The sequence below is a fragment of the Sminthopsis crassicaudata genome, chromosome 1, assembly GCF_048593235.1.
Source record: "Sminthopsis crassicaudata isolate SCR6 chromosome 1, ASM4859323v1, whole genome shotgun sequence".
Lineage (NCBI taxonomy): Eukaryota > Metazoa > Chordata > Mammalia > Dasyuromorphia > Dasyuridae > Sminthopsis > Sminthopsis crassicaudata.
Genome location: NC_133617.1, coordinates 152,397,962 through 152,412,946, shown reverse-complemented (window position 1 = coordinate 152,412,946; position 14,985 = coordinate 152,397,962). Strand labels below are relative to the sequence as shown.

The 14,985-nt window shown below is 33.7% G+C and overlaps 2 protein-coding genes across 3 annotated transcripts in view; both read left to right on the top strand.

Moving 5' to 3' along the window:
• LRRC69 (leucine rich repeat containing 69) overlaps positions 1 to 12,277 on the top strand; it is a 146,943-nt gene extending 134,666 nt beyond the window's left edge. The window contains exon 8 of the mRNA XM_074269741.1: positions 12,053 to 12,277. Within this exon, the coding sequence (XP_074125842.1) occupies positions 12,053 to 12,163 (111 nt within the window). The 3' untranslated portion in view covers positions 12,164 to 12,277. The remainder of the gene's footprint in view (positions 1 to 12,052) is intronic.
• SLC26A7 (solute carrier family 26 member 7) overlaps positions 1 to 14,985 on the top strand; it is a 273,392-nt gene that overhangs the window by 38,808 nt on the left and 219,599 nt on the right. The gene's annotated exons all lie outside the window — the stretch shown is intronic.

Sequence of the window (14,985 nt, the reverse complement as noted above, 5' to 3'; positions counted from 1 at the left end):
CAAAGGTGGGCACCCAGAAGTTATCAGATCTTTTTCTTAATATGATCCCATTTAAATAATTTCATGCTCCCCAGAATATTCTGTATAGCAGCAAATTCTACTCCTCTAAGGCTGCAGAAAATTTTAATTTTTTCCCCATTCTAGATAAATGCTTTTCTATTAAAAATATTTATAAGTTTCTGTACAGAAAAATCACATTTTATACTTGACTGTTAGCTTAGAATGTGAGCTGTGTATATATGCCATGAAAAAGTCTCTCTTATAGACTTTTGTAAAAGACTTTTGAGAAAAGGGGCTTCTGGAGATGGATCTCTGCAAATAGAACAAGTCTTAAAAACCCATTATCCTAACTTGAAAAAAATTTTTTGGAAGAAGAATTACTATCTATCTTGTGACATTTTAGGCACTATAGTATAATTAGGTTCTGACATTTGACTGGAGTGCCCCAGCTGACATTGACATGTGCATAACATTAGGACACTGCTGGGAAAATCAGGATAAAGTATGATGGAAGTATATGTTTGGAGCCTTCTGTTAACTGGTTCCAGAGCAGTTAGTGGCACTGAATCAGGAAAATCCAAGTTTAACTCTAGCCTCAGACAATTACTTGCTGTGTAACTCTGGGCAAGTCACTTGACTGTCTGCCTCAGTTTTTTCCCCTGTAAAATGAGGATAATAATAGCACTTACCTCACAGGATTGTTGTGAGGAACCCACATTTCCTTTATAAAAGCCTTTTGTTCTTTTGATATCTTTGGAGTACAAATAGATTAGTCAGATTGGACATCTATTAATATCTCTCCTTCTTGCTATAAGATAGATACCTTTTGATGAGAACTATAAAGCAAATAGAGTTGAATATGGGTAATAAGATATAAATTCAAGGGGTGTTAAAAGGGATTTTTTTTTTTTTTTTTGCTGAGGCTAAGTCACTTGCCCAGGATCACACAGCTAGGAAGAAGGAAATTTTTAATGGGACTTTACTGGCATATGTTTTCAATCTCAGTCATAAAATAAATGTTAATATGTAAAGGTGAATAATAATGAGAAAATTATACTGATGAACATTTGTAAATATTAGGGGGAAAATAACAAGGTTGTTAGGAAACAGAATATCTTCAGTGGTAAATTATTTCCTACATGTTGAAAATTAAAATAGTCAGAGATTAAATTCTGAAAAGTGACTTATAGACATTTGGGAAAATATAAACAGCAACAAAGCCAGAAGACATTCAAATAAATTTAGCCATGAAGATGATTAAAAGAGACTTTAATAATTAAGGGGAAAATGTTTAACAAGGATCAGTAGTAACCCATTATCAAATTCAAGAGAGAACACATCAATGATGCTTTGATATTGCAGATAAAATGTCTTTTTATTGCTTCTTTAAAGGGACAATATTTTAAAAAGAAAGATATATCAACATGTAGGAAATAATAAAAATCTTGTAAACAGCTATACATAAGTAAAATACATTTTACATAAATGAATCTATGAAAATAAGCAAGTACCATATAACACCAAGGTATAAGGCAGTGGAGCATGAATTGAGAATGGGACTTGGAGTTAGGGAGAAGAGTTCAAATCTTGCCTCAGATATTTATAAGCTGTGTAACTCTGTTTCACTTAACTTCTGTCTGACTGAATTTCCTCATCTGTGAAACAAGAATAATAATAGCATTTATTTCACAGAGCTGTTGTGAGAGTCATAACACATGTAAAGTGCTTTGTAAACCTTAAAGCACTATGGAAATATTAGCTACTAATTAACAACAACAACAACAACAATAATAACAATAATGATAAGACAACAAAGAGCTACACTTTTTAATATTGTTTATATAAATGTATATTTTTAATGAAGGGAATTATCCTTTTTCATGAGATGTAGATTTTCTTTTTTAAATGAAGTCAGATCATATATATATAGTAGAAAAATTCCTCATGTGTACAAGGGATACAAGAAATACATATTTTTCAAGTGTATATCCCCAATTTTCTAAACCTACTTCAGGTTAAGAAATCGTGGGAATTTTTCTTGTTTTATGAACTAAGTTCATCAAATTCTTTACCTTCTGTTATCTATTCAACCATAAAAAGAAAACCATTTTGTGAATGCTAGAGAAGCAGCAAGGCATCCTAGAATAAATGTTGTTGGATCCAGGGGCAAAGGGTTATAGGAGCCATAGAGCCAGAATGGACAATGGAGGCCATTTAGTACAACTCTTTCATTTTAGACCTTGTGCTGAAAGCCATCCTTTGCCACACTACCTGTGTGACTTTGGGTACATGTAATTTTTCTGGTCCTTATTTTCCTTATCAGTAAAACAAAGGTAGAACAGACAGCTCCTTAAGGTTCTTTTTGACTCTTAATATATACACAGGTGACCTGTGTATAAGGGAAAGTACAGGAGCTAATCTGATCATTTCTAAGATAATCTTTAGCACTTAATCTATGATCTTATTGTCCTCATTTTGCCCCCCCCCCCCATGTTTAAGTTTTTTGAAAGGTTCAGTTTTTAATGTTTTACAACCTTTAGTACTATTATACAAAGGAGCTGGTATACCAGAGATAGATTTTTCTTCTTGATTAAGAGAATTTAATAATAGCAAAATATTAAATGGTATATTTGATTTGGGTGGTTAATAATTATCATGGTAATAATAATAATATAATAGCTAGTGTTTAAATAGTTCTTAAAAGTTTGCAAAGTGATTTACAAATATTTTCTTACTTTAACTTCACAAGTACCCTGGGAGTAGGTGTTGTTATTATACCTATTTTATGGATGAGAAAAGTAAGGCAGGCAGCAGTTAAATAATTTATCCAGGGTCACATTGCTAATAACTGTATGAAGCAGGATTGTGAGCCCAGGTTTTTCTGATTCTAGATCCAGCTCTCCATCCACACTGCATTATTACTTTGCTGCCTCTAACATTTTCATGTTTTATTGTACTGAGCTTGTAAAATGTGACGGTATCCTGAAAATGATCTTTGAAAATTTTTCCTACTCCTTTAATTCCCATTAATTAAAATTTATTGAATTATTTTTGTTTCCTTCCTTATAGCTATAATATGAATAATTCATATTTCTAAGGCACTGAGTTTGCTTAACTGTTACCTATTTTATCATCATCATTAATTTTAAAACAATTTTTTTTTTTACAACAGTGACTAAGACCTGAAATAGAAGCAAATAGATCTCACTTTAGTCAGTACCAACCTGAGCCACATTTGAACTAGTGACCTGGAGGTAACATAAAAATTCTCATAAACCTCTTACAAAACACTTGAGTCTCCCCATGCCCAAGATATGCATTTGATGGTTTTCATTTCTTATAGTTACATTAGATGATTTTAACATTTCCCCAGATCCTCTTAAAGTTGAGGAGTTTAGGGAATGAATAGTTTGCAAAATGAACTCTCAACCCTCCATTGAATGATGTAATGTAATTAAAACTACCCTCAAAAGAGATTCAATTGAATGAGCCTCACTACAAATGTGTGAAAACACAATCTGCCTTATGAAAACATTTGTAATGTTGTAACTCCAGTTCCACTTTTTTATGACAAACTGCCAGTAATGAAGCATACAAAAGATAATATTTTCATAATTTTACTCATAACTTCTAATATAAGATCCTCCTTTACAACAAGTTATTTCCATTCTAGATATCCCTGACATACATTGAGGAAGCTTATCATCTAACTTGACTAAGATGATGAATGTGACTTTTACAATGCTGATTGATTATTCAGCAATCAATTCAATATACACTACACATTGAAAAGGATCCAGAGAGTTCCACAATTTATATTCTAAACAGCAGTGATGATAAATGTGAATTCATTGTTCTGAAAACTTTAAGGCTGTCCAGTTATCCTTTTATCCAACCAAATTCAACTTCTTTTTTAATTTGTTCCTCATTTTAAATGTGGCTTACTTGGTGACTCCATGGATAACTTCTCTATCCAATAGCTTTCTTACTTTGACAATGGTCTTTTCTTCTGATTTCTGAGTAACTCCCCAGAATTTCCACTAGAGAAAGTACCCATGTCAGCCATGAAACTTCTAACCCAGCCTACTCCTTGACTTTCTGAGCTACTACACTTTACTCCTGGCTTTTCAACCCCCATTTTATCGATTGTTTTTCCATTATATTGTCAGCTCCTTGAAGATAGGGACTGTATTTGTATACCTTGTGCTTAGTCCAGTGACTAGCACGAAGTAAGTACTTAATGAATGTTTTATCTGTCTGCATATCTGTTTATTTACCCCAATGGACTCCATCATATTCTCCCCCAAATCACATTCTATGATTTTTATGGTGTTTTAAAATTTAAAATGAAAAATAAATCTTTTAAAAGAGAGAACTTTGACCAGGTTATTCCAAAACTGTCTCTTGTTTTAAAAGAACTTAGAGCTGCTATAGTGCAGATAACTGAAAATACAGAGATAATTTTTAAAAAGCCCCGATGATGGACTTTAGTTTAATTTTGGAAGTTGAGGAAAGACAGGAAAATGAAATTAAAATAATTGATAATTGTCCACAAAGCATTCTGAAGTGTTTTTGATTTGAAGCTATGGATGACCAAGGTATTCATTAACATCAGAATTCACTAAGCGATGAGTATGCTGTGTTCTAAGTTAGAGATCTTTAAGTGAGTTGACTTTTCTAATGACTTGATGGCTGGTGAGATATATGAGTGTAGAAGAGAAAGGAAGCCTTATCTTCAGTAGATTTAACTTTGGACTTTGTGCAAATGCATAGACTAATTTAATGAAGAAAAGTGCAACATATGTGACAGCCTGCTTTACTACCACACTGAGTCACTGCTTTGACTTGGTTCAGAGAAACAAAAAAAACATGTTCATCAACTGCAATTCCGGTAATTGGTTCTACTCAGCCTATATATCCAGGCTAATTTCCAGAGTTTCCCAGATTTAGTGATAACTGTAATTTTTTTTGCTGAGAAAAAGATAGGTAATATGGGTTTCTTACAAGTGACATACAACTAGAGTAAGTGAGATGTCAGGTACATAAGAGTTGGTTAGATATGACTAAAGACCAGGTTTGTTAGGATTCCTTTCTAGTCAGATCTACATTCAGGGGTATTCACTAATTATTTTGGTTTCAATCTGTCAATCCCCATTCCCAACCAAAGTTAAATGGAAATGCATCAGCTGGGCTATGTTAAAGTTACCTCTGTATATTCAGTTATCTGCATTGCATAAGTTCAAAGTGCTTTTTTAAACAAGAGAGAGTTTTGGAATAAACTAATCATAATTCTCTCTATTTAAAAATTTTTTTCAGTCCTAAATTCTCTCCTTTCCTCTGGCCCTTTTCAGCCCATTGACAAAGCAAGCAATATGGTAATATGGTTTCTACTCTTAAGGGACTTATATTTTCTTGGGTGAGACATGCTCATAAACTGATATATACAAGATTTATGCAAAATAGAATGTCAGTGGTAGTAAAGTAGTAGTAATTATTGTTGTTATTAATATTATTCTTACCTGGCCTGATGACATCTGGAGTATTATGTTCAAGAAGGTTAAGAGAGAGAGAACTAGAGTACTGAAAGGTCCTGTGATCACTGAAGGAGCTAGGGATATTTGATTTGGAGAAAAGAAATTTGAGGGGAGATTGATTATGAATGCTACCTTCAAATATTTGAAACATTATTCCATATAAGAAGCAGCTTGCAAGGTGACACAAGTCCATTCAGAGTTGACCAGATCTTGTCTAAGACACTTTCTGGCTCTGTGATCCTTGGCATTTTATTTAATCTCTATCATCCTTAATTATCTTATCTGTAAAATGGGCTTAGTATTAGGACTTTTAATAGCTTGTGAGGATTAAATGAGATAATTTTTGTGCAGTCCTTTACATATCTTTGTTTTATATATATCACACACACACACACACACACATACATATGCACACATTAGAGAGGAAGATAGTGGTTTAATGGATAAAGCACTAACCCTGCAGTTAGGAGGACCTGAATTCAAATCTAGTCTCAGATATTTGACCATTGTTAGTTGTATGATCCTGGACAAGTCACTTATCGGATTGATACATATACAAGAGCAATTAGACGTCCTGTTTAGCCCCAGAGAGTAAAAGGGGCACATTTAGATTTTATATAAGAAAAGTCTTCCTTAAAAATTAAAGGTATCCAAAACTAGAATGGACTGCCTTTAGAAATTCCAATTAATTCAAGGTAATTGAGGGGAGATTTTAAAACCACTTATTGGTGGCTTTATGGAAGAGATTGCTTTTCTGGCCCAAGGATTCTCAGTGGTAGAAAGAACACCAACTATGAAATCAGAGACTTTTGATTCAAATCCAGCTCTGCCACTATTATCTGTATGATCATGGGCAAATCAATGTTCCCTAATGTGTCCCTAAATCTATAAAAGGAGAAAATTAAGTTCAATATCTTCTGAAGTCTCTCTGGCTTCAAATATATAATTCTATGAGTCTATGAGGTCAGAGTAGTAATTTATAATTCTGATGGAAATTTAGTTTGAGGAGAGATAGAGTTGTATTTAGGGGAAACTAACCTTTGAAAGAGGCAGGAGGATCTTCAGGTCAGGGGCTCAGAGGTGATGGTGTTCTTTATTTTGTGTAATAAGGATAGTGGAGAACTAATCATAAGGTGAGGTATAGAGATAGCAAAAGTCCTATGTCATCATCTTGGGGCAAAACTTGGGGCTTCCAAGGCTAGTAAGTAATAGCTCTATTACTTTGATTCTGTTTCTTTTGTTGAAAACAGTATTGAACAAATAAACAGAAGTTTGGCCATTTGGGATATGTTTTCATTTTATGGAATTTTTGCTAAGACGACATACTTAGAAAGACAAATTAATTCCAGACATGCATAGGTAAATAAGATTTATTTTCTTCCTCCCCTGAATCTGACATGCTTTTACTGTAAAGAAAGGATTACTTGGTCTCTGTTTCAGCTTCTCCCTTTAAATAAAGAGAATATTAATAATTATTTTCTTTGATAGTATTTTGCTATTTTAGTTTTAAAGAAAAAGGTTATCACTGTTCCCTTTAATTTACTCTCCACTTAAAATAGTTTTGTAGATGACACTTTTGGCAAAACTTACATGATGTCTACAATGATGCCTACAATGGAAAGGGGACTTCAGTTGGGTCCTGAGAGCTTGAACATTTTTATAGCTTTCCTATTTCCATGTATACATTCCTAAGATAATAATGACTGTCAGTGGGAAAGTGTTTTGCAAGGCTTTTCTAAGGGGGGGGGAAGGAAAAAGGGGGAAGGTAAAATTATCTACTTAGAAAGTTCCAGGAAATTTTACAGGGTGCTCAGAAAATATAACCTTAGGAATAGAAATTAATAAGTTGAAGAAAAAAATCAACAGCAAAACTGCCACAGCAAATTGATAATAGCCTTTGGTAAAATAAATATGCCTTTAAATGCTTAAAAAAACATTATTTTTATTTTAACTAAACAACTGTACCCCCAAGAAGGGGAATGAAAGACATAGACGCCTTGCATTCCTAATCCCAGCAAGAGCCAACCCAAACTCTGTCTATGCAATTCTTAATGACACAAGGGAGATGGTTTAAACCACACTGGAAATAGAAAATCTCTTTAATAGTTTCTATAATAAACTCTTCACCTCATGGAGACATTGGGCAAAGAAAACCAGATAGCCCTAAAAATGTGAAATAGGCAGCAGGAAATTAGCAAACTCAGTTTTAGATAACTGAATTCTAAGTGGCAATGAATACATGTCAAAATTTTCTACAGAACAACAGACTCATAAAGCAATATAACATTCTTCCCACAGTGAAGACAGTTTGCTTTCTCAAAATGGTTAAAGGGACAAAGCTGATCTTCCATGACTCCCTTCTTCCTCACTTTTATGTGAAGGAAAATTTCAATTTTTTTAAGCAAAAGCTTCAGCACTTTTTTTTTTGGGGGGGTAATTTAAATATTGATTATTAGAGAAAGATGAGGATGATACCCCTATTTGGTTCTTTTTCTTTACTTTGACTGCCACCTTCATTTTCTACCTTTTTCTATCCTTTTCTATTTTTTTCTGATCTTGCTGGTACATCTGTTTTGCTTCTTGTTTTGTTTCTTGAGTTAGACCCCAACCCAAACAGACATGGGGATGTCATTTCTCTATTGCTAGCTCATTAGCGCTTAAAGAGAGTGGGAGAGTTCCATTCGTAGAAAGCCAGCAGAGAACAACTATCATTCTTTAATCAATCATTGACTATCATTCTTTAATCAAAATTTCAACTCTTCTGCATTGTTTTTTTATATTGTCTCATGGAGAAGTATTAGATCATAAGCCATTTGAAAACAGAAACTTTTTCATCTTTTTTTCTCCTACTGCTAAATATTATGTTTTGTAGATAGCATTTGTTTCAAACTCTGCAAATATTTATTATGTGATACTTTCCAAGTCTCTTTTATATCATAATTATTTCTGTGTATGAGATCTCTTCCCAGTGAGACTTCTTAAACAGAGAGAATAAGTTTCATCTTTGCATCTTTCCTGGAACTCAGTATATATAGCACAATCCATCATTTGGGCTTAATAAATTCTGCTTGGTTTGAATAGAAGTTCCATTTAGTGCTATCGTACTTATAGCTAATAATAATAGTAGTAGTAATAGTAATAGTGAAGGGGGTCAATAGTATTAATAACTCACTTTTAAATAATAATAATAGTAATAATAACAGTGAAGAGCATCAATAGTATTAATAACTCACTTTTATATAATGCTTCAAGGTCTGCAAAATACTAGAAAAATATTAGTTTATTTTGTTCTTAGAATAGTTCTGGGAGTTAAGTACTACTTTTTTCTCCACTTTACAGAGAAGTAAATGAATTGCTTGGAATCTTATAGCTAGTAAATATCTAAAGCTACATTTGACTTCAGGCCTTTCCAGATCTCTATCCATTGTAGCTGCCTCTAATATTTGAGTTTGATGCTTAATGACATATCATTAAGCTTTTGTATCCATCTGTTATCCTCCAAATTCTTCAAGTGCTTTCCTTCTTTTTCACCGTATCTTTTCTCTTCCCCATGTCTGAAATGTCTATTCCTTTCTGTTCCATTCTGTTGTCCAGGGTACTGGTTGAATTAATTTCTTCCTTCTTCTGCTTCCCCTTATTATTCTCAGATCTAATTGGGACTCTTGTGAGCAAGTTAGTTGTGGTGAAAATCTGGGGCAGTTTAGGTTAACTTTACCCCAAGTTACACTGATCTTGAACCCAGCTGTGGGCCTTCTGGTCAAGAAGAACGTAAAAGTGATTTTTAGGATTTTGGTCCAAGATCCTTAGACCTCAGGCCTCCTCTTTGCCAGTTGTTTTTAAATCTCTTTGCCTGTTAGCCTTTACTTACTTAGATTTTCCTAAACTACTTTTTAACTACCTTGGGAATGGTTTTTACCTTGGGGTATTTGAATATATTTTCATTAAATAGTTTGCCTTGGACCTTCATTTATCCATTGTGTCAGATTCAGACGCTGCTTGAAGGACACACGTAAAATATTCCTTTCTTAAAATCCAACTAACATCCCACATTTATTGTGAGACATTATCCATAGTTATCTCTTCACTATCTGGTTGTATTTTATTAACATCACTGGATTATTAATGTAACTACTAACACCATTCCACTTTTACCAGCAATTGAGCCATCTGATATATCCTGCCACAAATGTCTGAAACGAATAGCTCCTCAAGTGCAGTTCTGAAATTGCTTTCTTATGTCCAGTTCAGGGAGAATAGGAAAAGTAGAAAGATCCACCAGAAAGAAAAAAACAAAACAAAACAAAACAAAACTCCAAGAAGCTTTGCCTATATCTGATCAAGCCAGATTACCTATAATCTTTAAACTCCTACATGGAAAGTTATTTCAGTAGAATGGTCAGTTTAGATCACCTGGAGTTTTGGTCCGAAACTACATGAAATTAAGAGTTTCATTGTCCATAAGACCACGAAATGTCAATCTTTTCTCCCTGTTCCCAGCCCACATCTCAACATCGCATGATTTCACAGGGGATGCTTCTCATGTTGGTGAACTCTCTGGGAGAAGCTGGTCTCCTCTCCACATTCTTCCTCCTTTAAACAGAGTAATTATGATAGATTGTGAACCTAGGGACACAGACAAAAGGTGTTAACTAACTAGGATATTAGGAAAGAAAGTGAAAAGTTGGAGGTACCCCATTAGAAACTCTTATCAACATCATTCATTTGATACTTCCTGGGGCAAGTTTGTCTTCAGAGGCTCATAGATTTAAAGTTGAAAACATTGTTAAAGATCACCTAGTCTGTATTAACCTAGATTCTGGAAATTTGCTTTTTAAACAAATGCTTTCATAACTGTATTTCTTCCCCCCCCCCCTGAGGCTGGGGTTAAGTGACTTGCCCAGGGTCACACAGCTAGGAAGTGTTAAGTGTCTGAGACCAGATTTGAACTTGAGTCCTCCTGAATTCAGGGCTGGTGCTTTATCTACTGCGCCAGCTAGCTGCCCCCCATAACTGTTTGGTTTCCATTGTCCTGAGAAGGGGTCCATAGCCTTCACCAGACTGGCAAAAGGTCCTATGTCACTAAAAAAGATTAAGAATTTAGGATCTAGTCCAATGCTTTACTTTACAGATGAAGAAACTGGAGTCCAAGGAAGTTAAGTACTTGCCTAAAGTCATTCAGGTAATAAATAGCCAAGAATTGAACCCATGTAATCTCCTTCCAAGTTCAGCTATTTAATATATCAAATGGCCTCCAGATTTTAATCTGTGTACTTGGTTACATTTTTATAGTGAGGATAAGTCAATAGTTAAAATTTTCATTTTTTAGATATTTCTTATTTATAAAATACCTAATAAGGTTCTCTTAATCATGGCATGTAATTTTAAATGTTTGGTTCTGGATGACAATACTTGGAGAACACAAACTCTTCCAGCTCCTACTATGCTAGACAGGCATTGAGTATGGGCTTTGTAATATATAGAGTACCTGCCTGTTGTTGAGCTTAGTAAAGTTCTGATTTTGTTACCAGATTTATCTACCTACATGGAAAGTTCTTCCAGGGGGATGATCAATTTAGATCACCTGGAATCTGACTCAATTAGACAAATTGAAAGTTGTCTCCCTTGCTTCCTGCAAGGTGATAAACTTTTTGGCCAAAGAATCTTTAAATACCTTCTTTTAAGTTATGGAGCAGTCTACAGCCTGTATTTCCTAGAACAAAATGATAGACCCTTTCAGTGTTGAAGAATATACAATTTCTAAATCATAAGAGTAACTGTATTTGCTTTTTTTGTATGCACAGTTTTTTAAAGTGTAAATTTGGGGACAGTTTGAGGTATGTTTCCTATGAAGACATTTTTAAAAATATTTTATTAAAATTAACTTTTAATATCATATCTCTTTAACTTTCATTCTTAAAGGGAAGTATTTTTAACTGTCCATCTTATCATTTATCCCAATTCCAAGGACATAGTAATAGTAATAAATTTGTTGAATGATTTAATACTTTTGCTTTTTAAAAAAAGTCACTAAAGTTAGGTTTCTCCATGTGATATAATGTTTCTCATCTCAGCTCATTTTCAAGAGGATGCAAGCTTCTTGAGAACAGGGACTTTTTCATTTTTTGTCTATATCCCAAGTGCCTAGCAGAGTACCAATATATAGAAGGTGATTAAATAAATATTTACTGATTGATTATCGATTGAACAAGTAGGTTTTATGGTTAGTGTAATACAAGTGACCTTCTGAGATTCCTTATCTTAACATACTTGAATAATAGTAAGGAAAACCTTTATATTATGATCTGTGTTCAATGATAATTATAATTTCCTTATTAGTAATTATTTTTTCCTCTGTCTTGAAGAACATGAAAGTTAAATTGAAATGGCAAGTCAATTTATATACCAATTTCATGAAATACCTGAGGAAATTTTAATTTTTCATTCATTCCATACTTGAAGGAAATTTGCCTTTAATTAATTAATTGAATGCTTACTGAGCACTTTATTTTTTCTTTTAGAATTGGAAGACAAGTGCTGAGATAAAGGAACTACCCCATGAAACTGTAATATGCTCCCCAAGTTGCTTTAAAGAACGAACTCCTGATATTTTTCAACTTCAGAAAGTATAAGAGGCAGGCAAATCATTAAAGACATCTATCAAGTTGCTTTCTCTGTTTTACATCCTCAGATGATCTCCTTCTTAAGATTTGGTGCTCTCTCCTCTTAATTTGAACAAGGTCAATAAATGGAAGAAAAGATAAGTCGATTTGTATTTATCATCTAAAGCAATAAGTGTGATGTTTTTACTGTCTTCCTTTTGTTTCATTTGTAGTTTCCTAAAAACCATTGTTAACCAAATTGTGTCTCTCTAGTAGGATAGATAAGTACAATGTACATTTTTGACTCTAGTAGTTTTTGTTGGACAATTCTTTTGTAAATCATCTTGAAATATGAATATTTCTTGTCCAAAATTAAAAATAAAGAATTTGGCAAGGGATTTTTAATGCATTCCATGCTAAATCTGCTACAGTCTTCATTTATGGGTATTTTATAGTAACATAAAAGGTCTCAGAATGGGAAAAATATTTCCTTGATGAACTTTTCATTAATAAAAAGGGATGTTCAGAGTAGCCTAACCTGTGCATTTGTGTGTTCCAAATGGTCCTTTTTTTGAAGATGGAGCAGTATCTGAAAGACTAACTATGGTTAGAAGTAGAAAATGGACAATAGACCCCCAAACTCAAGCTTATTTGTTGTTAATATCTACTTGCTACTTTTACTGACAAGTGAAATATATTTTTGCACAAAAGTCGAGCTTTTTTCTATCCAAGATAGGAGTCCAACTTTTCCTATCCAAGATAGGAACTTGGGCAATAATAGCAAATGGGAATTTGGCCCATTGTCTCTTAAAGACAACAGATTGTCAGAGGTACATTTTGTATGTCATAGGCTGAGTCAAGGAAAATTCTGTGGGCTTGGAAAAGGAAGGAAGTGCCAGTATTTTCATATGTAAACCCCATCAGAATATGCTGTTTTTTTCACATATTCTTTTGGTGGTACTATTTATGGATATACTTATGGAATGGCTAGTACTACATATTGGGAATTCTTATTCTTTGTCATCACACTCTTGCAGACTTTATTAAAAATGAAGAAATCAATGTAATTACCTCATTATCAAATTGGCTTCTAAATTTATGCCTTTTAAGAGGTTACTTTAGGACACATTCGTTTCTGCCAAAGAGGTTCCTCAGGTATGTCTTGGCAATTAAACTAGTGGAGCAAAGCTGAGATATTTCAAATTCCAAGGCACGCTGAAGTTCAACTATTATTCAGATATAGGGGGCATCCTAAGCCAAAATTCTAAAGATAGCATTCTTAGAAATGAATTATTAATATAACAATGAATATTATTTTAAAAAAAGAATCAAAGCTCATCAAATCTGTATTACAAGAATTTAAAATACATGTCAGAAATGGGGGGGGGGAGTGATGGGAAGCTACATTTATTTTCTTATTGCAATTATTTCCCAGACCCATATTCTTGAGGAAAACATTAGATTGTACAGGAAAATTCTAGTACCTCTTTAAATAGTGGCTGCCCTTTGTACTCTTTTGTCTTTGGAATAAGACACAAATAATTTAGTTTGATTTCAGTATACCTGCTTTATCATGTCATCCCTTAATTTATTCAATGGCTCAGTCAAATTACATTACTTCCCCTTGAATAAAACCCATATGTGTTTTCTAGGCTCCTATTTGATTTATCTGCTCTGGATATATCCTATCTCTCTCTCTCTCTCTCTCTCTCTCTCTCTCTCTCTCTCCTTTTTGAATTCTACTCATCTATCATGGCTTAACTTAATTGTGACCTTCTCCATGTGATTGGTATATGAAACAACAGGGTAAATGGCAAGATGCTTCTTTAAGGAGATCCTTGCTGTTTTGGTAGCTGGAATGTGAATTCTGGTCTAAACCTCACTCAGGCTAGATATAGTGCAGCTGAATTTTCTGTTACACACCCATTAATCTCCATAACTCAGTCCCAGGGCTGAATCCCAAAGATGAGTGGGTTAACTAACCCCTATGGGGTCAGAGGGCATGCATGGTCTGTAGAAGTCATGGATTAGGAAATTTATTCTTCCTGGTGGGGCAAAGGAAACCATGAGCAAAGAAAAAGGCAGGATGCCTTTGCCATGTCTTTTAAATTCTACTAAACTTTAGCATAATTTAAATATCATGCCAATTCTGCGGGTTGGGAAGTATACAGGACGTATAGAGTCCCAGAAAGCTTTAATGAAATGTTAAGACAGCAGAGTATGGCAGGCTGACTTCTGGTTATATTATTTGAAAAAGGGATAATTGAGGAAACGGCCCAAAAAACACTGTCCTGGAGCATATCACATGACAGAAAGATCACATGGAATATGAGGAATCATAATGATTTATAACAAAAACCAAGAGCAAGAAAAACATGACTTCAGAAGGAAAAAGCAATAAAAATTATGCTTGATATTTACATAGTATTTAAAGGTTTACAAAGAACTTTTAGTTTCATTATATTATTTAATTCCCACCAAGTCTGTAGGGTAGATACTGTAACTATTGTTAATCACATTCGATTTAGATAATTTACTTGCCAATGTTCATTCAGCTAGTAAGTATCAAAAGATAGAATTCAAAGCCTAGTGTGTCCTGACTTCAAACTGAGTATTTATTTCTGCAACCTTATGTGACTTTGGCTCTGAGTCCAGCTAGAACTTGGTTCAAAGATTAATTATAGATTACACTATTATAAATATGATTCATGTTTAACAAATATTAACTGATTGCTATCTCACAGAAAAATTTCCTCTTGTCTAAAGTTTAATAGTTCTGTTTTAGGAAAATTGGAATTTATACTATTGATTTGTAGCAAGAGGAGGAAAAAAGAAGAGGGTATAAATGGCAA